General features: G+C 43.7%; 1 protein-coding gene across 5 annotated transcripts in view; it reads right to left on the bottom strand.

Moving 5' to 3' along the window:
- sema3b (sema domain, immunoglobulin domain (Ig), short basic domain, secreted, (semaphorin) 3B) overlaps positions 1-24,140 on the bottom strand; it is a 298,402-nt gene that overhangs the window by 135,718 nt on the left and 138,544 nt on the right. For 3 of the 5 annotated variants that reach the window (XM_068052094.1, XM_068052098.1, XM_068052099.1), the window contains exons 1-2: positions 13,646-13,726; positions 13,028-13,208 (exon numbers count right to left, since the gene is read on the bottom strand). In XM_068052094.1, the coding sequence (XP_067908195.1) occupies positions 13,028-13,136 (109 nt within the window). In that variant the 5' untranslated portion in view covers positions 13,137-13,208; positions 13,646-13,726. Of the gene's footprint in view, positions 1-13,027; positions 13,209-13,404; positions 13,609-13,645; positions 13,727-24,140 lie in introns of those variants that run through there. The other 2 variants (XM_068052096.1, XM_068052095.1) reach the window with 2 other exon arrangements.

Raw genomic sequence — 24,140 nt, 5'->3', positions numbered from 1 at the left:
GTCATTGTACACATGTTCATAAGGCCAGATATAGCATACTATAGATTCAGAGATTTGACTTTCCCCTGTTGTGCCCCAACAATGGAGTTGAAATCGCACTGTGAAAAATGTATCAACAAAATACTATACAACATTTGTCTTCTATTTCTAGTAAAAAGTAAAAACTCTTTAAATGGGGCTGCGCCTCCATTAAAGTAGCAGACTGATAAACATGATATGAACTTATCTGATTGAATTTTGAGTTGGCGGTGGTCTCGCCTCTGAGTCAGAGTTGGTGGATTCAAACCCCACAGCAGGACTTGAGCACAGAAGCTGGGCAGTCACTTTAGTTCCAGACTGCTGGAGATGCTGTCTTTCAGACGAGATGTTATACTGTGCAGGTGGATGTTAAAAATCCCCTCAAAGAAGAACACAGACTATCTGCCATTGCCCTGAACCAACACTCATACCTGAACCAATACAGATTAATGGATCATTTATTTCATTTACTGTTGGTGCAAAAATTGGCTGCTGTGTTTGCTAACATAACAACAATGACTCCACTTCAAAAGTAATCCGTTTGACTGTGAAGTGCTTTGGGATGACTTGAGTTGGTTATGGACACCATATAAATAAAGTTCTTTAATCACACAATGTGATTTCAAACCCCATTGTTGTGTCAAAGTAGGGAGAGCTTACATCACATAATGTAACGTAACTCAATTCCTTGTGGGAGAGTGATTTATTTGCAACCTTAGAATGGTTCCAACACTTTGTACTAATATTACATTGCCAACCCCAACAGCCATCCCTGTGGTCTCTCTAAGTAATACTGCCAATTAACTAAGGGCAGTTTAATGTCATGAGCTTGCTGTCCCACGAGGAATTAAGCTTGAGCTGGCCAAACCAATATCCTGAGGACCATTCAAGCTAGCAGGTCTAATATGTTATTATCCTGTCAGGAAACACAAGGGCCAATGTCAATGGGTCAGTGTTGTAATTGCCTGCTCTGTATTGTTCCCACTGTGGATATGAATTGAAGTAATCTCAAAATCTCTAAGAGGTAAAGAGTCTGATGCAATGAATGGGAATGTAAATGGAGAGGCCTGGATAGGGAACCAAAAGCACAAGCAAAGAAGATGATGATGACTGTGCCTTCAGTTGCCTAGGCCCTAAACTCTGGAATACCTTCCCTACACCTTACTGCCTCTCTACCTCGCTTTCCTCCTTTAAGACACTCCTCAAAACCTACTTCTTTGACCAAGCTTTTGGCCATCTGATCTAATATCTCCTTAAATGGCTCAGTGTCGTATTTTGTTTTATAATACTCCTGTGAAGCACCTTGGGATGTTTTATTATATTAATGGCACTACATAAATATAAGTTGTTGTTGATTTGGGGGAGCTCTTTAAGAACAAGGAACAAGGAGGAAACTGGTACAGACTTCCAGAGGGCAGGAGTGTTGTTTAGTGTATAAGATCATCCATTCAGCTCATTCCGCTGCTTTCCTCCTTCCCCTTGTGCACCAAATCAAAGCACCCCTCCTGGCCCCTTCCCCACCCTAGCATTGAACCCCTATTTCTCTCTCTTATTTTTCTCCAACCCATGCCCTCTCTATGCCATGGGTCCCACCTCCTGTTCCCTTGACTCCATTCCCACATGACTGCTGGTCACACAATGCCCCTTCCTGCCTGCCACACTAACTGCCATTGTGAGTGATTCCCTCACATCAGACTCTGTACACATGATCTCATCACTGCCCTCCTCAAAAGAAAACCTTTCATGTTGGTGCATTCAGTAAATTCATCCTCATGCACCTCTCTGCAGCCTTTGGCCTAGTCACCCACACCATCCTCCTCTGAAAACCTCTCCTTCACAATCCATCCAGGTGGGACTGCCCTCTCTTGTTTCCTCACTGATCTATCTGAACAGAGACTGGACGTGTCCCACATTAGACATTGTAAATTCATTTATCGGGTGATGGGAGGGATCCTCTAATAGAGATCCCGCAAATGGTTCAGTCAGCAGACATGCCCCCGGTGTAGTGGTTCCCCATCCGCTAGAGTAAGATTGCTACTGGCCAAGACAGTGGTGAGGACACTACAACTGGCCTCATTACTCTGTACAAAATTTGGAGGAAGGGGCACAGAATATCAGTTGGGGTTCCTGTGCCTGATCACTGCCAGAGACCTACTCCTGCAGTGTCCGCATTTTTTGAGAGAAGCGATTGCGATACCATTATCGTTGAATAGCCTACCAAAATTCACTGTTTGGGCACAAAGGTGAAGAGTGGCAATTTGGGGTAGGTACCAGAGAGGCAGATAGGTTCCCTGAAACAGTATTTCAACATGAACTGATACACTCAAGAGGCAAAGGTGCAAAAAGGAATAAAATTGGGTGGGGAACGCAGGGAGGAGAAATATCACAATTTCTGTTCTAAGCACCCACAAAAATCAAGGCAGCACTTTCCTTCCTCCCCATCTCAATCAATGCTCCCAGTACCACAAGTAGCATAAATTGTAAATAAGTATATCTGATCCTGGAAGAGTACACAGTCCGGCAGGACAGGGTGTTTTGATAATACAAGAACAGTTTACTAAACATCCCTGATAAATGGAGTAGACGGGCTGTACTTAATATTGAAAGTTAAGTTCCTTTTACCTATACCATAGATTAAAGTAAGGGGCAATACAATCAAGTATTCACGCCCAGATGTCATGAAAACAAGCTTTACGTCGAATGGTGATTTTTAATCCACCGTTGGATACCCAAATTGAATTTTTAAAAAAAGAGAAAAAGGTGACTCGATGCTTGCAGCTAAAGATGGCTACCCCAATTTGCATCACTGTACCTTCCACATTCCAATCGATTGAGATGGAGACACCATGTCAACAAAGACATATCAAGGACAATGACTTGGGGAATCTAAGTGAACCACATATACTGTCCCCATTAGTAAGGCATCAAGGCAATCACCTGAGCTATTCAACTGGTGGAGACGAACCACTCAACCTAATCACTTGGATAACAATGGAACCCCAGCTGTGAGAATGGGATTTCAAGACATGGACTAATTAAGCTGCAAGAGGGAATACACTAGTAACGACCATGCTTGAATTACAGGGTGACAGTCATGTGACAGGCTCACCCTTCGTGTGCTTAAGCTTCTGTTTTCTCTGCAGTAAAGAGACAAGCAGTTAGACACTGATGAGAGAAGACCCAAGTGGGGTCCCTCCTCCCTCCCTCTCTTTCTCCAACCCACCTTGCAAGCATCAAACCCTGTTTGCTGACCGTGACCACCCAGGGTTGCCCCTGCTGCAGACAGAGGGTCCTTGAAAGAAATCAATGCCTCACTGCTGTCTCCAGCAGAACAGCCAGGTTAGCCGCTTACATCTTCAAATCGGAAGCATAGGGACCACCGAATTCAGCCAGAAGCCAGCTGAGTCACCAACCTCCACAGACTGTATACCCCTTTTATTTCTCTGCACTCTAATTTGACCAATCAATCCTCCCCACTCACTCTGCAATCTATTTGTTTGCACGTGTGAACTTCAAGTGAGTGAGTGTAAAAGTTGGAGTGTATTTTATTATTTTACTTAGTTCAATTTAGGTATAATAAAGCTAACCTCTTTCCTTGTTAAACTCAAGAAAACCTGTCTGATTGGTTATTTTATGATCACAGCACTTAAACAGTTAAACACTCACTGAATTGGCAAGTATATCCTTTTCAAAAAAAGGAGTAAACCTGTTGCAGTCAAACAAGGAAAGGGAAAAGAAGGGAACCATTCAACCCCTTGTCACCTGATCGTAACACAGGAGAAATAATTGCAATCGCTATTACAATATTTGATTGAAGAAAAGTGTCCAACAACACAGTTTTGGAAAGGCTCACAACCATAGCAGCTCCGCAGGATCCATTTCGCCCAAGATTTGCAGTCCAGATTGATGTCCATCGTGTTGACAGTAATCTGATATCGCTCACTTGGCTGAGATCTACAGAAGCTCTTTGCTGCACATCTGTGATGGGAAATATTTAGGCTAGTTTCATATACCGTCTAATGGTGGTGGGATTGGTGACTCTGATATGGTGTGATGTGAAGCACAGTGAGTTGCAGAAGGACACTCACTTGCCCATCGGCTCACCAGTTAATGCTTCTACAATCAGTGTATTATATACATACACTAATTTAGAATATGTCAAACAAACAATATAAAATGGATAATGATCAGCTCAGCTCAAACTCTTTTGTGTTTGCTCCATCCCAAACTTTCTGGTCTCTATTTTATTGACAAACAACAAAGGGGGAGAAGGGTGGCACAGTGGTGCAGTGGTTAGCGCCACAGCCTCACAGTTCCAGCAACCTGGGTTTGGTTCTGTGTACTGCCTGTGCAGAGTTTGCAAGTTCTCCCTGTGACTGCATGGGTTTCCTCCAGGTGCTCCAGTTTCCTCCCACAGCCAAAGACTTGCAGGTTGAAAGATAAATTGGCCATTGTAAGTTGCCCCTAGTGTAGGTAGGTGATAGGAGAATTGAGGGAAGGTGGGGATGTGGTAGGAAATATGGGGTTAATGTAGGATTAGTATAAGTGGGTGGTTGTTGGTCAGCACAGACTCAGTGGGCCAAAGGGCCTGTTTCACTGCTGTATCTCTCTCTCTCTCCCCAAAAACTTGCATTTATATAGTTCCTTCAATGTAATAAAACATCATAAGGTGCTTCACAGGAGTGATATCAAACAAAATTTGACACTGAGCCACAGGAGATATTAGGGCAGTGGTCATGTTCTAGTGCATGAGTCACAAAAGGTTAGTATGGCAGGTACAGCAAGTAATGAAAAAGGCTAATGGAATGCTATCCTTTATTATGAGAGGAATTGAAAATAAAAGTAAGGATATTATGCTTCAGTTATACAGGGCATTGGTGAGACCACATATCGAATACTATGTGTAGTTTTGGTCTCCTTATTTAAGAAAGGATGCAAATGCGTTGGAGGCGGTTCAGAGGAGGTCTACTGGATTGATACCTGGTATGAGTGGGTTTGTTTTCACTGGAGTTTAGAAGAGTGAGGGGAGATTTGATTGAAGTATATAAGATCCTGAACGGTCTTGGCAAGGTAGATGTGGAAAGGATGTTTCCTCTTGTGAGTGAGTCCAGAACTGGGGGGGCACTGTTTTAAAATTAGGAGTCGCCCTTTTAGGACAGAAATGAGGAGAATTTTTTTCTCTCAGAGGGTTGTGCGACTTTGGAACATTCTGCCTCAGAAGATGGTGGAGGTGGGGTCATTGAATATTTTTAAGGTGGGGGTAGATTGAATTTTGTTCGGCAAGGGAATCAAAGGTTATCAGGGATAGATGGGAGTGTGGAATTCGAGACACAATCAGATCAGCCATGATCTTATTGAATGGCGGAGCAGGCTTGAGGGGCCAAATGGCCTACTTCTGCTCCTAATTCGTATGGTCATGTGCTCATTATTCCTCTAAACGTTCCTCTCTTGGTCCTCCTAAACTTTGAGTAGGCCATCCTCATGCTCTACCTTTCTCCCTACGTCTTTATTGTCCTGAGACCTGGACTCACCACATGGGCAGTTAATCTATCTCATTGTTCCCTAGGACCTTTACAAATGGTACCCCTCACCTCCCTCAGTCCCCACAATTTCTACAATCTGTAAGAGTTTACAACTGCAGTTTAACATCACTGAACCACTACTTCATCTAATCGAAATGTATAAAATTCATAGAGGTCTTAACAGGGTCGATGCTGAGAGACTGTTTCCCTTGGCTGGAGAGTCTGGAACTAGGAGTCATAGTCTCAGGATAAGGGGTCAGTTATTTAGGACTGAAATGAGGATAAATTTCTTCACTCAGAGTGTTGCGAATCTTTGGAATTTTATACACCAGCGGGCTGTAGATGCTCAGTCATTGAGTATATTCAAGACTGAGATCGATAGACTTTTGGACACCTGAGGAGTCAAGGGATAGGGTGGCAAGTGGAGTTGAGGGAGTAGATCAAACATGATCTTACTGAATGGTGCAGCAGGCTCAAGGGGCTGAACAGCTTACTCCTGCTCCTATTTCTTATGTACTTATGATCTTATGAATTAAACTAATTATGGGACTCTGTATAAACCTGCAATATGAACAGCTTGTGTTTAAAAATCTCAGCTCAGTGGGCTGCCCTGAATATGAAAGCTTCAGCTTGAGTTGTGGATGGACCAAAGCTAAATTTACAATCCAAACTTTGTCTTTCCTTAATTAGTTCTGCTGTCTCCGGAACCACAGTTCAGATCTTCAGATATCCTAAAAAATTCAGATACATCCATGGGAATTGTACACAAAGCCAACGTCCCAGATTATTGACAACAACATGTTGTTGAGACATACTTCATTACCAGCCAAGGAATATGGGTCAATGATGTCAATGAAGGCTTGAGCTTCTCAATGAAAATCCTCCCCCAGGACATCGGCTTTCATCTCTAAATGGGAATGAGGTCATCACGAGTCTTAGCACAAACACAATGAGTCAGCTGTGACATTCCAGCCATAACTCCTATCAAGAGAATGATCTGCCATCCTAGATACACTGGATAATGAAGGCAGAGGATCTACACAATAACAGTGACTACACTTCAAAACAAAGTACTTAATTAGCTGCAAGGCTCTTTGGGATATCTTGAGGTGGCAAAAGGTGCTATAAAAATGCAAGTCTTGCTTTCTTTAAGCAGCCACAGTGACAGAATGAGAACAGAGAGAACGGGCTAATTGAATTACACAATGGCTTAATTCCCGGGGCTACTCAACAGTAACAACAATTTGCATTTATAAAGTGCCTTTAAGGTCGAGAAACATTCCACTCCTCCCTTAAGCTGCTGAATATGGATGGAATTCAACCACCAAAATACCTATTCGTGCAGGTGGCCAAGGAGAAGCCGGGAGCTCGGGGCATCGCCTTAGCTCCTGCTGCCTGCTTCCAATAGCATACAAACAATGATGGTATGTCCAGCCTGTACCAAACAATAGCAATAGCTTGTGCGTCACAATATACAATCATCACACCCTATCAAAAAGCCATGTGATCTCTGTTAATCTCCTCCAACTCTACAGTCCTCCTTGATCTCTGCGCTCCTCCAATTCTGGCCTCTTGTACATCCCCTATTTTAATTTCTCCACCATTTGAAGCCATGCTGTCAGCTACCTAGGCCCTAAACACAGTAATTCCCTGTCTAAACCTCTGCACTTCTCTAACTCTCTCTCTCCTCCTTCTCTAAGACACTCCTTAAAACTTATCTCTTTGACCAAGCTTTTGGTTATCGGTTCTTAATGTCTCCTTATTTGGGTGGGTGTGAAAATTTTGTTCGATAACACTCCAGTGAAGAGCCTTGGGATATTTTACTACGCTCAGGGCACAATATAAATGCAAGTTGTTGAGCCGAAACATGGAGATAATTGGAATATAGAAACAGAGTGGAAGAACAAAGGGGAGAAATATATGACATAAATACAAAGATGGGCACGTCTGCAGCTAAGAAGATTAATCTGCTACATTCCTGGTTTTCTTAGTTTCCAAAAGACTGACTGAACTTGAAATACTAAAGGAGCATTTTCATCGCTGATCTGTTTACCAGACACCCTCCTGCCAGGTCTGTAATACAGCAACGTGGAGTAACACAATCAGTTCCTTGCGACACTGAACACATCTGTCACTTACATTTTGTAATATATACTATTCAGATAACGCCCCACATGCTCAGTATTGTAGCAGATATCCGGTCTTATCACAGCTCAGACTTCGACTGGGGGAGTGCGGAGGCAAGTATAGACTGTATTTTGAAGAACAGCTCCTGAAGTTCCAATATTAAAAGCAACTAAAGACACCGTTGCAATACCAAGTCATTGAAGAAAATGAATGGAATATTTGACCATCATAATAACGCCACCCCTGCCCGCCTCTCCATCCATTCTTCACCTTGGCAATTGTCCAGGTCACCATCAGAAACATACAAGCCTAGAAATTTCTGTGGCAGCTCCCTGGTGGCATATCTGAGGAAGGACTTAACTTCTACCCATCCAAGAATGTGCTTTGATCCCATCCCAAATCCTAGGGTTAACAGGACTGAGGTCACATTCTGGGTAGGCACCCACTTGATTTTTGGCATTATTGGTAGGTGGGGATGGTTGGGAGAGCTGGCAGGAGGAGGAGGAATTCCCTGCAGTATTTGTTCTGCCAGCCAAAGTTTCTCCCCTTTAAAAAAAACATACGTCATAACATCCACTTTCCCACTGCAATCCATGGTTCCATGATCGATTTCCACAGGGAAACTAGCCGATGTAAATTTGCAACCCTGCCCCACTCCCCCACTTGTATCAAGTCGTGCAAAGGTTGGTAGGTCTGCATTTTTGCATTGCCTTGGAGGCAAGGGAGGTGGAACTAGCAGATGATGTTATCCCATCACTCATGTTCCTTTCAGTTAGGTCTATATGGAAGGTGAGGTGGGCATGAGAGAAAAGTCAGCTCCGCTTGTCTGTTTGAAGAAAGGGATGAATAGCTGGCATAACCCAGCTCAAAGTTCACACCTGCCCTATGAAACCATGTGGTTATTTCAGGGTAACAGCTAGGAAGGTTTGATCAATTTTCTCCCACCTTTTTTGGGGAAGGATTGCACAGGCATTGGTTGGTCACCCATGAGTATTCTGCCCAAGTGGCCATTGTCCATTTGTGAGTCTTGATGAAGAGTGTTGGTTAGCCATTCAAAATCACAGGAACAGTCAGTCTCTGTGCTCACTCCCAACATGGAAGGAGGTGTCGTCAATGGACGACAATCGGGAGCAGAAATTTTGGCTGATTCTCCCTCTGACCCAGCTGGGGCTGCAACCAACTGTGGCACTTCTACAGTCAAAAACCAGAGGGCACAGATTTAAGATTTTGGTGAAAAAACCAGCGATAACAAGAGGATAAACTTTTTTTAAAGCAACGAGTCTTTAGGATTTGAAATGCACTGTCTGATTAAGGTGGTGGAAACAGATCCAACAGTAGCTTTCAAAAAGGAATTGGATAAGAAAATAGCAGAGATATGAGGAAGGAGCAAGGGAGTGGGACTAACTGGAGTGCTCTTCGAAAAAGCCAGTACAAACTCAAAGGGCCAAATGGCTTCCTTCTGTGCTGTACAATTCAATGATTCTATTGTCACCCCGACTGAGCACAGCTAACTCACCACGGACTGGGGGAACCTTCTGCTCTGCATTGGCTTTTCTGTGGTAGGACTATAGGGAGAGAGGAGGGCAGTGGGATTAGTTTAGAGCTGACACAGACACAATGGGACACCCCTCTGTGCTGTAAAGCTCTAAAGCACTCACTGCCATCAGCTGGACCATTATGTTATAAACTAGTTGCAGTCCATAAAAATCATGCCCTTTCCCAACATCTACTTCCTCCCAGCATGTGACACATCATTGCCCCTTGATACCATTATGACCCTCCACAATCTTTCCATTCAATTCCCAACAGCGCTCCGTAAATTTAAGCGGATTACATAACACAAAATCCCGAAGCAATCTGTTGAAAGACATGCCTCTATCAAACACAGAGGCTATTCAATGCTTAAAAGAAGCAAATGGAAAAAGAAAATGGGGCAAGGGAAAAGACTTATAAATGCCAGATATAATTCTTGATGCAATGCAAACACACACAATGAAATCTTGTGTCGCTATGATTTCTGATGTGAATTGCCCTACAGCATCAGAAAGTTTGGCAAACAGAGAGAAAAGATTTGTCGAATGTTTACCCGCACAGCCCACCCCCCACCCAGCGCTAGTAACGGGAGTGCCCCTTTAAGGCAGTGGCAGAATCTCCGAATTCAGATAAGCGTGTGTACATATACATGCCATGTGCTTTGTTGTAAAAGTTTACGACAACACCTGTCTGGTAACTGGAGCAGAGATATCTATTACAAAGTTCCCAGGCCCACAGCATGCACCAAGCCTTCAACACCCTACCACAAGCTCAAGCAAGGACAGTCAAAGTGAATTTTCTGTACTATGAAGGGATATTTTCTGATTGACCTCTGGCAATCGGCCGTGCATTATAAAAAACGCCAAGTCTTTGCTTCTGTGATGGAAATGAAAAATTGAGCGGTTTCCTTGGTGATCCACAGTGCCCGCTTCACGCCTGGGCATCCAGTAGGGCAATGGAGTGCTGCACTGTCGGCGGTGCTGTTTTTCACCTGAAAAGTTAAACCTATACCTTGTCTGCTCTCTCAGATGGATATTAAAGATCCCAAGGCACATTTTTTTGAAGAAGGGCATGGGAGTTATCCCTGCCATTCTGCCAATACTTATTCCTCAATCAACATCACAACAACAAATTATTTGCTGGCACGGGGCCCATGCGCCCAACTGCTGCAGTCTTAATACCGGAGTGTGGCAATTAATGCAGGGCGGGAGCTCCGAGTTAGGGAGTGCATGATCCGGTGCTCCCAGTGGCGGAGGGAGGCGGTGAGGGGTGTACCCCTCTCTGGGAGAGCATGCCAAGTCCTCACAGCAGACTCCTCTGCTTCTGTTCAGTAAGTCGTGCTCTGCGCGACTACAATTTCACAGGATGCGCTCCCTGCAAGTACCACCTCCGCCCCCCAGAAAGCCGGATTGTGAACACGCCCGAAGGAATTCTGACCCACTGCTTTCCAAAGAAATTGATTTCAACTCCCTCCCTTTTCCTCTCACGGAGAAGGTGCACATAGTCTCATCAAAGAACATCCCGTGCATCCTTTACTCTCTGGCTTTTCCCATTCACCTCCTATTTGTTGTTGTTCAGATACACTGTAACTTTGGATTTCATACAAATCCAGTGTGTCAAATTCAGGAATTTCTTTGCTGAGAGGAACAGTTCAGCAGGCAAACAATGATTGTAACACCAAACACCACCTCCCCAACCCAATGGCGTGTTTGATTCAGGACATGGTTCAGTCCAGCAACAATCGACTAGAATTTAACAGCATGGCTTGGCAGTGCTAAGCCCCTCCCAATCCCAGTTTAACTCTATCAGTTCCCTCTTACAACAAGAGAGCCTTCAAAGCACTTCAGACCTAATCTCATCCTCTTCTGATGCTAATAATTCCACATTGGTGAGCAGGACAATTCTGCCACATCACTACATGGTTATAATTGCATTTATTAAGGTTTCAGCTGTGACTCAGTGGGCAGCACTCTCACCTCTGAGTCACACAGTGATAGGTTCAAGCCCCACTCCAGAGACTTGAGCACAAAAATCTAGGTTGATACTCCAGTGCAAGAGTGCTGCACTGTCAGAGGTGCAGTCTTTCAGATAAGGCATTACACCCAGGCCTGCCTGCCCTCTGATGAGGATGTAAAAGATCCCATGGCACTATTAGAAGAACAGGTAAGTTCTCCCTGGTGTCCTGGCCAATAGTTGTCCCTCCATCAACAGCAATAAAATGGATTATCTAGTCATTATCACATTGCTATTTGGGGGAGCTTGCTGTGCGCAAATTGGCTGCTGTGTTTCCAGCATTTACAACAGTGACTGCACTGCATTAGTTGTAAAATGCTTTGGGATATCCTGAGTTTGTCAAAAGTGAATTATAAATGCAAGTCATAGAGAGATGCAGCACTGAAACAGGCCCTTAAAGTCCATGCTGACCATCAACCACCCATTTATACTAATCCTATATTAATCCCATTTTTCCCTCTCACATCCCCACCTTCCCTCAATTCTCCTACCACCTACCTACACTAGGGGCAATTTTTTACAATGGCCAATTTACCTGTCAACCCGCAAGTCTTTGGCATGTGGAAGGAAACCGGAGCACCCGGCGGAAACCCACACGGTCACAGGGAGAACTTGCAAACTCTGCACAGGCAGTACCCAGAATTGAACCCGGGTCGCTGGAGCTGTGAGGCTGTGGTGTTAGCCACTGTGCCGCCGATAGCTACTGCGCTGTTTTTTAATTTTAATTTAACATCACAAGGACATAAGTCATTGGGGTAATGTTTAACATGTGCAATGGACACCTCCCTACAGGGGAGAAATTCAACATCTTTAAGGCCATTCACAGGCATTGATTCACTGTTGGCAGCATTGGGTCATGATCTCCGCCATCTGATCACCCCCAGGAAGCATGTTGGTTGCCAAATTGGAAGCCGGCGACTTCTAGTTGTTATAGGCACCTGCTGGAAAGAGGCATTTGGTGCTGTTCAAATGCAGAGCCGGGTCCTAGCTCCTGGTGTAGGGGTGAAGCTTGTTTGGTCAAAGGACCATAGGAGGCCACACAAAAAGATAAAATTTCATTTCTTTGGAACTGAAAGGACACCTCAGCAACAATCTGTGGGCCTCTGCGGGCCTGCTCGGGACAGGCTCCAGCCAAAACTCCTGGCCTGATTTTGACCAGGGCTCACTTGGGTGCGTCGTTCGGGCTGGCGCTGCCCATTCATGCCTGGAAAACTGGCGTGAGTTGAATTTCTGCCTTTATATTGAGTCTTTCTGCCGAGACAATAAACAAAGTCCCTGTTCGCCCTGGCAGGTGGAAGTAAAAGACTCCACGGCTTCCTTTTGAAGAAGAGCAGAGGAGCTCCCCCCAGCCCCCACTGTCCTGGCCAATATTTACCCTTCAACCAACATCACTAAAACAGATTCTCTGGTCATTATTATTGCTGTTTGTGGGAGCTTGCTGTGCACAAATTGGCTGCCACGCTTCCTACATTATAACAGTAACTACACTTCAAAAAGTAATTCATTGGCTGTAAAACGCTTTGGGACATTCTGAAGTCCTGATAGACGCTATATGAATGCAAACACTTTTCGGTCGAAACATGAAATATTCAGGTAGAAAGTTGCTAATTGCTGCGGCGATGACAAAGTCCATGGGGATTTCCTATCCACACCCGAGCACTCCTGTCAAAAATCACAGAGAAGCTGCTGTATTCTGAGAGGGCGAATGGGACTCAGTTTATATCACACTTGCAGTAGGAAGGGTGTCTCTCGCTAACGCTCCTCGCCCCTGCGCTGCTAATGCATTTCTCAGCGGCGTTTGCAAACTTACTCACCCTTGTAAGACATCTTGAGCCTGGGATTGCTGTTGAGTGTTCTGCCTTGGGCTCCAAGGGCTTGCACAGTGAACAGCTGCAGCAGAAGACAATTCCACAGACGGGCCATGGTTCCCGTCACAGCAGCAGAAACCTTCAGACACGTCCCAATGCACAGCCGCACCCGGTCACACAGTCAGCTCTGAAAGTGGAAGAGTTACAGTGAGTTAGACCGACCTTCCCGGAGCAATGAGATTCTGCAGGGGACTCCAAGTGGGGACAGGTACAACTGCGAGGTGCATTCACACACACAGTGGAAAGAAGGCAGAAAGTTAGAATGAATTAAAAGCAAAACTGACAGGGAAATAAATATTCATTTTTGCCAAATAAAATCCAACCTGTTCCGTTCCCACTGTGACTGGATTAAACACACACACACAACTTTACGTTGCAGACAAGTCGACTTTCCGCATAGCAATAGCAATAGTTCCTGGAATGCACTTGAAAAATCCCAGCCCCCTTTTGCATGGCTGTTTGCAGTTGAACAGGTACAAGTGGAGTGCCTGATTTTATTTTTCCCCGTTCTTCACCTCCACACTCCAACTCCCCAACCTCTCTTTCTCTTTCTCTCCCTGTTACCTGGAACAAGCATGAACTGCTGGCTGTTTGACAAGGGCTGCCTTTGCCCGTAATCTCCTCACATACTTAATATCCTTGGCTGAGCTACAGTCACCTCAGTGCACAGGGGGAAAAACAAGACTGCCTCTGCATACAAGAGACGCCAGAACCAGAGAAAGGGAGGGGTGAAGTGTGTTTGTGTGTGTGAGAGAGAGAGAGAGAGAAGGAGGCAGGCTGCATGGAGAAGACTAATGAACAGAACTTAACAGAAAAGCTTTTCAACTTTCCAAAGCATCGCTGCCAAGATACTTAATCTCCCTTCTGTATTCAGCTCTCCGCAGGATGGTTTAGGGGGAATGTCAGATGTGTATCACAATAGTTAGTGAATGCTGATTTTGTGTGTCTCTCTCTCCCTGATGCTCTGCAGCACCATACAAAGTGCCGAATAAATTACACAGCCGAGTGACCCAAATGGTGTCAGGCATGCAGGCTGCCCAAAAGCCGACACCAGCCTGAAGGTATGTTGTGTCAAAGAGATTACTAGCCCCCTTTCCCCCCTCCCCCAAAACTCTAGAGAGGGGGAACAATCGAGGGAGATGTTTGTTTCTCTGTCCCTAACAGAGAAGTGTGGAGTGCAGAGTCACTGACCCCAACATTTGCCATGGCTGTAATCAAGAGGCAGGCACTCTTAGAGGTTGAAAATGTTCACTTGACAGCAAGTTGCAGGGCTTAACACATTTTCCTCAGTGCATCGGAGACTTTGTTACTGTATAATGATTTTTCTTTTTCATACTTGGCTTTATGACAGTACTGAATCTATGTGAGATTGATGCCCAATTCTATCCGGCAATCTGGTTTATAATTTAACCCTCCGAATCCTGAATCTTTTTTCCCTCTTTATCTAAACAGTCTCTTTCCATCAGACACTATCTGTCAAAATGATTACAAGACTGAGGGGGCCTGGGTTAAGTGTATAAGTGATTTTCCACACATTTGAAGGGCTGTACGTGTGCTCATTTATTAGGGAGCATGTGGTTTTATACAACAGGGCAGCTTAAGGAGTTTGGATTGTGATATTCAGGCAGGCTACATTTAACAGAGTCATGAGCAATTCAAGAAAAAAAACTTGCTTCCTTATGAAAAGTAGTCACCATTGTTACCTTGCCACGGCGGCACAGTGGCGCAGTGGTTAGCACCGCAGCCTCACAGCTCCAGCGACCTGGGTTCAATTCTGGGTACTGCCTGTGTGGAGTTTGCAAGTTCTCCCTGTGCCTGCGTGGGTTTCCTCCGGTTTCCTCCCACAAGCCAAAAGACTTGCAGGTTGGTAGGTAAATTGGCCATTATAAATTGCCCCTAGTATAGGTAGGTGGTAGGGAAATATAGGGACAGGTGGGGATGTGGTAGGAATATGGGATTAGTGTGGGATTAGTATAAATGGTGGTCGATGGTCGGCACAGACTCGATGGGCCGAAGGGCCTGTTTCAGTGCTGTATCTCTAAACTAAAAAACTAAATGCAGCAGCTAATTTGCACAAAGCAAGATCCCACAAACAAGAAGTGAGATAAATGACCATATTTTGATGGTATTGTTTGAGGGATGAATGTTGGCCAGGATACTGAAAGAACTCCCCTGCGATTTCTTCAAATAGTCCCATGGGATCTTTTATGTCCACCTGAACAGGCAGGCAGGGCCTTGATCTAACATCGCATCCAAAAGACAATGCACACCGGATAGAGTGGCACTCCCTCAGCACTACACTGAAATATCCACCTTGGTTGCTTGCTGAGGTCTAATGGGATTTGTCCCTATGAGCTTTTGAGTCATTGAGTCATTTATGACACAGAAGGAGGCCATTCAGCCCATCGAGTCCATGCCAGGAGGTGAAAGTGCTGCTAGCTGAACCAAGCTAATACTTGTAGTGAATTAGCACTTAAAACGCTGGGAGAGAGTTTGTAAAATCCTGAACCCTAACAAATGTATAATTATATATTTTAAATTACTTCCTTTAATGTTTTTTCTTTCTTCCTACCCCCAATTCCAGCTCCTGAAGCTGCTGATTCATGCTGTGCAACGCACAGGTGTCAGGCACCCTCTGCTATCACAACTGAGTGGCCATTTTTGTTCCTGTGATATTCTAGACTGCAAGTCTTGGCAGGCTATTGGAAGCATGGGGGCCATCACAGTTGAGCCCAATCTCACTCATACACGCTTCCAGCAGGGATTGCAGCATAGAGGTCAGGATCAGGGGATGCTGGACGGCAATCAGATAAGGAAGCCTGTGCAGATCATTCCCCATCTCCAGGCCTAAAGGCTGCAAGTAGCATCCAAACTGCCTCTGTGGATGGGGCAGGTACATGGCTTGATGAGCACAGGGGCAGAACTACACTACTGGCATAACCTGCTACCCCCGCCCCCCCCCCCCCCCCCCAGGAGTTGTCCTTTTTCCCAGGCTGGTTCAAAAATCCCCTCCTGAATAGAATGGAGACATTCTGTTATGGAGGCAGCCATTGTCCATCTAGTGGTGTCATCACAATGACCCTAGAGAGGGGACCCAAAATAGCAAATCTCTGGGAACAGATTCTGGAAAATATCAATCATAATTTCTAATTATGTATGTATATGGTAGATTTTGAAGGATTACCCTGAAAGTGGTTTAGTGATAGCAATCCTGCCTCTGAGATACCATCAGTGCCCAAAAGAATTGAATCCCACCAAGAGTCATTCTTTTCAGGAGCGCAGCATTAGAGAGAGAAAAAAACAAGGTGTGTACTTTCACACTGGTAACCAAATCCTCAAATCCTATTTCTGTGCCTTGATGTGAATGCTTTCTTTCAACCTGCTTGCATTATTGGCTCAAAGAATTTTCCATTGAAATTTAATGAAGATGAATTGAGAGGGTTTTTTAAATCTTATTTGGTGGAAGACATAACTTAATTGTTTAAATATTGACACCAGCAAAAAGTTTAGGGAATGAGAAGAATTCACAGATGGACCTCAAACAGGCTGATTCGCACTCAAACAGCCGCACTGCAATTGTGCCGTTCACTCCCAGCTGTTTCAAATAATCTCTACAGATGTGGAAGCGAGATCAAAGATTTGTCTTTAAGGCAGCGTGCCTTGAGGTTTGCAACAGAATTATTTGTTTTACAATATATCAGCGGGAGGTTTACAAAAGAAAAAAAAACACCAAATATTCTTGTCGCACAGCAAACCTTTATCCCATTATTTCTGGCACGGTGCGATGGGGTAAATCAGTACCTGTGCGGTTTATGTGCCCGTATTGCAGGCCCTTGCATTTTTCTGCCTGGCTGCTCGACTCCGAGACCGTCAGGTACACAGGGGAACAAGGAGCAGAGGTCAGAGGCTTGAGTACACAAGTCGTACTCCCGCAAAATGATGTCTATTGGGAAATCTTTATTCTCGTCACAAATGGTACTTTGTTTTGTAAGTCCGTTTTTTTTACATAAAATATGCGCATATATATATATATATATATAATATTGGCTAATTGTTTTTGGCACTGCAGCTCTCTACAGAATGAATAATTTTATAGTCACGTAATACAATTAGGGTAAATAGAGAGAAACTATTCCCTCTGGTGGGGGGTAATCCGGAACAAGGCGGCATAGCATTAAAACTAGAGCAAGGCTGATCTGGGGTGAAGTCAGGAAGCATTTCTTCATGCAAAGGGCAGTGGAAGTCTGGAACTCTCTCCCCCAAAAAGCAGTGGAGGCGAAGGAGTCAATTAAAAATATCAAAACGGAGATAGATTTTTTGTTAGGCAAGGGCATTAAGGGTTACAAACAGAGGGGAGTAAATGGAGTTAAGGTACAGATCAGCCATGAATGGTGGAACAGATTTGAGGGGCTGAATGTCTACTCCTGTTCCTAGCTAACTAAATCCTAGCACACTGCACAGCACGAAGATACAGGTTTAAGTTCCCTCATCTCCAACAAATAGGCAGGCCAGTTCCTTCCCCACATAGAAGGAAGAAAAATTGGAAGGCCCACCTCTGGATGCCTTCTGATTTTCCACATTGACATTGTCCTTGAGGGAGAACTGAAAGCAGGATGCCTGTTTATCCTCTCGGCCAGCAAAATGGAAGAAGCGCAGAATAATACACAAACAAAACTAGTGGATTAATTAAAAAAATGATGACATTGGTTGAGATGGTTCACCTAGCATACTACTGCGTCTTAAAGACCTGCAAATCTTAGGTTCGATCCTTCGGTTAGTGCTGAGTTAGATAATGTTAGCGGAGCAGCTCCAGGGTCTGTACATATAATATTCAGATAAAGATTATAGAGCTAGGCTTATAAAATCTTCACTTGTGCAAAGACATGTTTGTCACACTTCAGACTTTGTGTTCCAATGCAAACTTCTGGATCACACTTGGAAAAAAGAAGCAGGACAGTCATTTAGAATGTATAAACCCTCAAGCAATAGAAAATACCAGATCTGCACCCTCTTAATTAACCTGTGTATGAACTCATCCAGTGTTTACTTAATACAAATTAGACTTAACAGCCTTAAAAGGGGCATGTGCCGATATTTTGGCAGCAGAATAATCCTTTTGTTTACTCATAGGTTCAGGATGTGGGCATCGCTGGCAGGGCCAGCATTCATTGCCCATCCCTTAATTGCTCTTGAGTAGGTGCTGATGAGTTGCTTTCTGGAATACAACTGAGTGGCTTGCTGGGCCACTTTAGAGGGCAGTTAAGAGTCAGCCACATTGCTGTGCATCTGTAATCACATGTAGGCCAGACCAGGTAAGGATGGCAGATTTCCTTCCCTAAAAGACATTAGTGAACCAGATAGGTTTTTTAGGTGGGATTTAAATTTATAGGCTTAATTTCCGCGGCCCATGGTGATGGGTTGGAGGCAGGGGGAGGCCGTTGAGAGTGGGGCGGGAAAATAGTGGGAAGCTGCATGGGGACAGCTCCCCGATGCACTTTTGCCTCCAAGGAAGCTCCCCGGGGTGGGCGGGGAAGTCAGCAGTCATGCCATCAAGGCAAGCCATCGACCCTTAAGGGCCCAATTAGCGGCTATTTTCCAATGGAGATGGGATCTTCCTGCTGTCAAAGTGGCCCCCTTCGCCATGTGCAGAGCCTGCCAGCTCTCTGGAGGTGGCCCTCTGGTGGCAAGCTGGTGGGGCCATCGGAGCTGGATGTTCCATGCACCAATAACGGTGCTGCCCAAACAAAAGGCCGCCACTGCCGCCAGCACCAGTTCTCTATCCAATCTGATGGCCTTACCTGCTATGAGCCTCTTCAATCTAACATTTGCAAAAGGCTCTTGTGATCACCTGCCTGCCTCAGCAGCTCCCACCTCTGCTGGAAGAGCTAGACCATCCGTCTGGTGCTGCGTGCCCTCCAATTTGGCCTCCCACCTCAGGACCCCACCCACCATGCTTAATTGGTTCATAAATGCAAAGGTGGCCTTTTAATTGTCTGCCACCTGGCAGATTCGATCTGTCAGCGAGCCTCTGACCCATGCAGTGTCACGACCCCAAAATGATCCTGATGTCGGGGTCCCCACAATGTCGGGAAAATTCAGCCCCATGTCCAGGCCTTTGGATTACTAGTCCAGCAATATAACCACTGCCATCGTCCCCCTATAATCAATTGTGTATTTAATGTGAGCCCTAAAACAACCAGCAGAAACAATATTATTATGCTAAATTCTGGAAGGGCTATGTCATTATTCAAGTTCAGATGTGGGTTCAGAATAAAAGCCCTGATTTTTAGATGTTCAAGCAGGATTTTTTATTACCAGTAGGTATAACTAGCCTCAGCACGCTGGGATAAGACAGGTTAAAAATTAGTTATCAATGGTTACTACACTTAATCACTGTGCAATGATGCCTTGCTGGAAAGCCCACTTGTGCGTATATTGTTCCAGGACAATACTGGGCCTCCATGGTTAAATTGCCTTTGAGCCCCTCACTGTTTGCGAAGAGCGAGCACTGGGGTAAGTTACTGGAAGGCAGTTGGCTATGGAACTGAACCCAAGCTTGGAGTTCAGTAGAGAACGGGAAGCTGGGACGAACCAATACCAAACAAATGGGCCAAGTCTGATGGTTAATATAATTAGCGTGAAGCCGATAACATTTGTCCCTTCCTCCTATAAAGAACAAAGCCAGCAGGAGGAGAGCATTAAACAACCTTGCTAAACCAGTCCACCCTGTAGGCTGCCCTGTAGGCAGCTCCTCTTGACAGACTGCCACCAACTGCTGGAACCACAAAAACAAACAGCAGTTCCTCGTACACCAAATAATTTCTGTGATAAGATCCTCCCAGCAAATTGCTCAAACCACATTGACATGCAGGTGAAATAGATCCGGAGCCAGCAAGATTAACTGTAGCCTCTGCTCATTTCAACTCCTCAGCTGCCTCCCATTAAAACTGGCAACACGAGTGCAACTCAGCAAAACATTCCTCTATTTTCCACAACACCAAGCCAAAACTAGCACAAGCCACACACAAAAAGAATCCGCCAAATATTTCAGTACACGTCTCATCCTCATCACAGAACTCCCTGCTTTAGCACCAACACAGGGCTTATAAATAAGAAGGTATCAATTAATAATGAACAAAAAGTGAAGGAGTGCATTAATCTGAAAGTGTGACCAAAGTAAAACGGAATAAATCAATGTAATCTGGAATTTGCTCCCTAAACAACATCAGCCCTCAACCTCCCTTTCCTCCTTTAATATGCTGCTTAAAACCTAACACTTTGAACAAACTTCTGGTCACCTGTCCTAATACCTCATGCAATTTGATGTCAACTTTTGCTTGCTAACACTACTTTGAAGTGCCTTGGTGCACTTTACTATTTTAAAGGCACTAAATAAATGCAAGATATTGTTGTAATAATTAACTAACTGATATTAATCACTCAGTTGATTCAGAAATGTCTGAGGCAATCAGCAAATTATTGGGATCCGGAGTCGTTGACTGTCATGCATGCCGTTAAAAGCCAATTTATTGATTCAACAAAGGATGGGAAGGTGAGTAATGGATGGGAAGGTGAATATTGATTGAGCAATGGATGGGAAGGTGAATATTGATTGAGCAATAGATGGTAAGGTGAATATTGATTGAGTAATGGATGGGAAGGTGAATATTGATTGAGTAATGGATGGGAAGGTGAATATAGATTGAGTAATGGATGGGAAGGTGAATATAGATTGAGTAATGGGTGGGAAGGTGAATATAGATTGAGTAATGGATGGGAAGGTGAATATAGATTGAGTAATGGATGGGAAGGTGAATATTGATTGAGTAATGGATGGGAAGGTGAATATAGATTGAGTAATGGGTGGGAAGGTGAATATAGATTGAGTAATGGATGGGAAGGTGAATATTCATTGAGTAATGGGTGGGAAGGTGAATATAGATTGAGTGATGGGTGGGAAGGTGAATATAGATTGAGTAATGGGTGGGAAGGTGAATATTGATTGAGTAATGGATGGGAAGGTGAATATAGATTGAGTAATTGGTGGGAAGGTGAATATAGATTGAGTAATGGGTGGGAAGGTGAATATAGATAGAGTAATGGGTGGGAAGGTGAATATTCATTGAGTAATGGGTGGGAAGGTGAATATAGATTGAGTAATGGATGGGAAGGTGAATATTCATTGAGTAATGGGTGGGAAGGTGAATATAGATTGAGTAATGGGTGGGAAGGTGAATATAGATTGAGTAATGGATGGGAAGGTGAATATTCATTGAGTAATTGGTGGGAAGGTGAATATTCATTGAGTAATGGATGGGAAGGTGAATATTGATTGAGTAATGGATGGGAAGGTGAATATAGATTGAGTAATGGGTGGGAAGGTGAATATAGATTGAGTAATGGATGGGAAGGTGAATATTCATTGAGTAATGGGTGGGAAGGTGAATATAGATTGAGTAATGGGTGGGAAGGTGAATATAGATTGAGTAATGGATGGGAAGGTGAATATAGATTGAGTAATGGATGGGAAGGTGAATATAGATTGAGTAATGGATGGGAAGGTGTATATTGATTGAGTAATGGGTGGGAAGGTGAATATAGATTGAGTAATGGATCGGAAGGTGAATATTCATTGAGTAATGGGTGGGAAGGTGAATATAGATTGAGTAATGGATGGGAAGGTGAATATAGATTGAGTAATGGAGGGGAAGGTGGATGGGAAGGTGAATATTGATTGAGTAATGGATGGGAAGGTGAATATTGATTGAGTAATAGATGGGAAGGTGGATGGGAAGGTGAGTAATAGATGGGAAGGTGAATATAGATTGAGTAATGGATGGGAAGGTGGATGGGAAGGTGAATATAGATTGAGTAATGGATGGGAAGGCGAATATAGATTGAGTAATGGATGGGAAGGTGAATATAGATTGAGTAATGGGTGGGAAGGTGAATATAGATTGAGTAATGGGTGGGAAGGTGAATATAGATTGAGTAATGGATGGGAAGGTGTATATTGATTGAGTAATGGATGGGAAGGTGAATATAGATTGAATAATGGGTGGGAAGGTGAATATAGATTGAGTAATGGGTGGGAAGGTGAATATAGATTGAGTAATGGATGGGAAGGTGTATATTGATTGAGTAATGGATGGGAAGGTGAATATAGATTGAGTAATGGGTGGGAAGGTGAATATAGATTGAGTAATGGAGGGGAAGGCGAATATAGATTGAGTAATGGATGGGAAGGTGAATATAGATTGAGTAATGGAGGGGAAGGTGGATGGGAAGGTGAATATTGATTGAGTAATGGATGGGAAGGTGAATATTGATTGAGTAATAGATGGGAAGGTGGATGGGAAGGTGAGTAATAGATGGGAAGGTGAATATAGATTGAGTAATGGATGGGAAGGTGGATGGGAAGGTGAATATTGATTGAGTAATAGAGGTGAAGGTGAATATAGATTGAGTAATGGAGGGGAAGGTGAATATTGATTGAGTAATGGAGGGGAAGGTGAATATTGATTGAGTAATAGAGGTGAAGGTGAATATTGATTGAGTAATAGAGGTGAAGGTGAATATAGATTAAGTAATGGAGGGGAAGGTGGATGGGAAGGTGAATATTGATTGAGTAATAGATGGGAAGGTGAATATTGATTGAGTAATGGATGGGAAGGTGAATATTGATTGAGTAATAGAGGTGAAGGTGAATATAGATTGAGTAATGGAGGGGAAGGTGGATGGGAAGGTGAATATTGATTGAGTAATGGAGGGGAAGGTGAATATTGATTGAGCAATAGATGGGAAGGTGAATATTGATTGAGTAATGGAGGGGAAGGTGAATATTGATTGAGTAATGGAGGTGAAGGTGAATATAGATTGAGTAATGGAGGGGTTGGTGGATGGGAAGGTGAATATTGATTGAGTAATGGATGGGAAGGTGAATATTGATTGAGTAATAGATGGGAAGGTGAATATTGATTGAGTAATGGATGGGAAGGTGAATATTGATTGAGCAATAGATGGGAAGGTGAATATAGATTGAGTAATGGAGGGGAAGGTGGATGGGAAGGTGAATATTGATTGAGTAATGGATGGGAAGGTGAATATTGATTGAGTAATAGATGGGAAGGTGGATGGGAAGGTGAATATTGATTGAGTAATGGATGGGAAGGTGAATATTGATTGAGTAATGGATGGGAAGGTGAATATTGATTGAGTAATAGAGGTGAAGGTGAATATAGATTGAGTAATGGAGGGGAAGGTGGATGGGAAGGTGAATATTGATTGAGTAATGGAAGGGAAGGTGAATATTGATTGAGCAATAGATGGGAAGGTGAATATTGATTGAGTAATGGAGGGGAAGGTGAATATTGATTGATTAATAGAGGTGAAGGTGAATATAGATTGAGTAATGGAGGGGAAGGTGGATGGGAATGTGAATATTGATTGAGTAATGGATGGGAAGGTGAATATTGATTGAGTAATAGATGGGAAGGTGAATATAGATTGAGTAATGGATGGGAAGGTGGATGGGAAGGTGAATATTGATTGAGTAATAGATGGGAAGGTGAATATTGATTGAGTAATGGATGGGAAGGTGAATATTGATTGAGTAATGGATGGGAAGGTGAATATTGATTGAGTAATGGATGGGAAGGTGAATATTGATTGAGTAATGGATGGGAAGGTGAATATTGATTGAGCAATAGATGGGAAGGTGAATATAGATTGAGTAATGGATGGGAAGGTGGATGGGAAGGTGAATATTGATTGAGTAATAGATGGGAATGTGAATATAGATTGAGTAATGGATGGGAAGGTGAATATTGATTGAGTAATGGAGGGGAAGGTGAATATTGATTGAGTAATGGATGGGAAGGTGAATATTGATTGAGCAATAGATGGGAAGGTGAATATAGATTGAGTAATGGATGGTAAGGTGAATATAGATTGAGTAATGGATGGGAAGGTGAATATAGATTGAGTAATGGATGGGAAGGTGAATATTGATTGAGTAATGGATGGGAAGGTGAATATAGATTGAGTAATGGATGGGAAG

The sequence above is a fragment of the Heterodontus francisci genome, chromosome 19 (genome assembly GCF_036365525.1).
Source record: "Heterodontus francisci isolate sHetFra1 chromosome 19, sHetFra1.hap1, whole genome shotgun sequence".
NCBI classification, from domain to species: domain Eukaryota; kingdom Metazoa; phylum Chordata; class Chondrichthyes; order Heterodontiformes; family Heterodontidae; genus Heterodontus; species Heterodontus francisci.
Note: the sequence above shows the minus strand (reverse complement) of the source record. Positions and strands in the feature narration are given on the sequence as shown.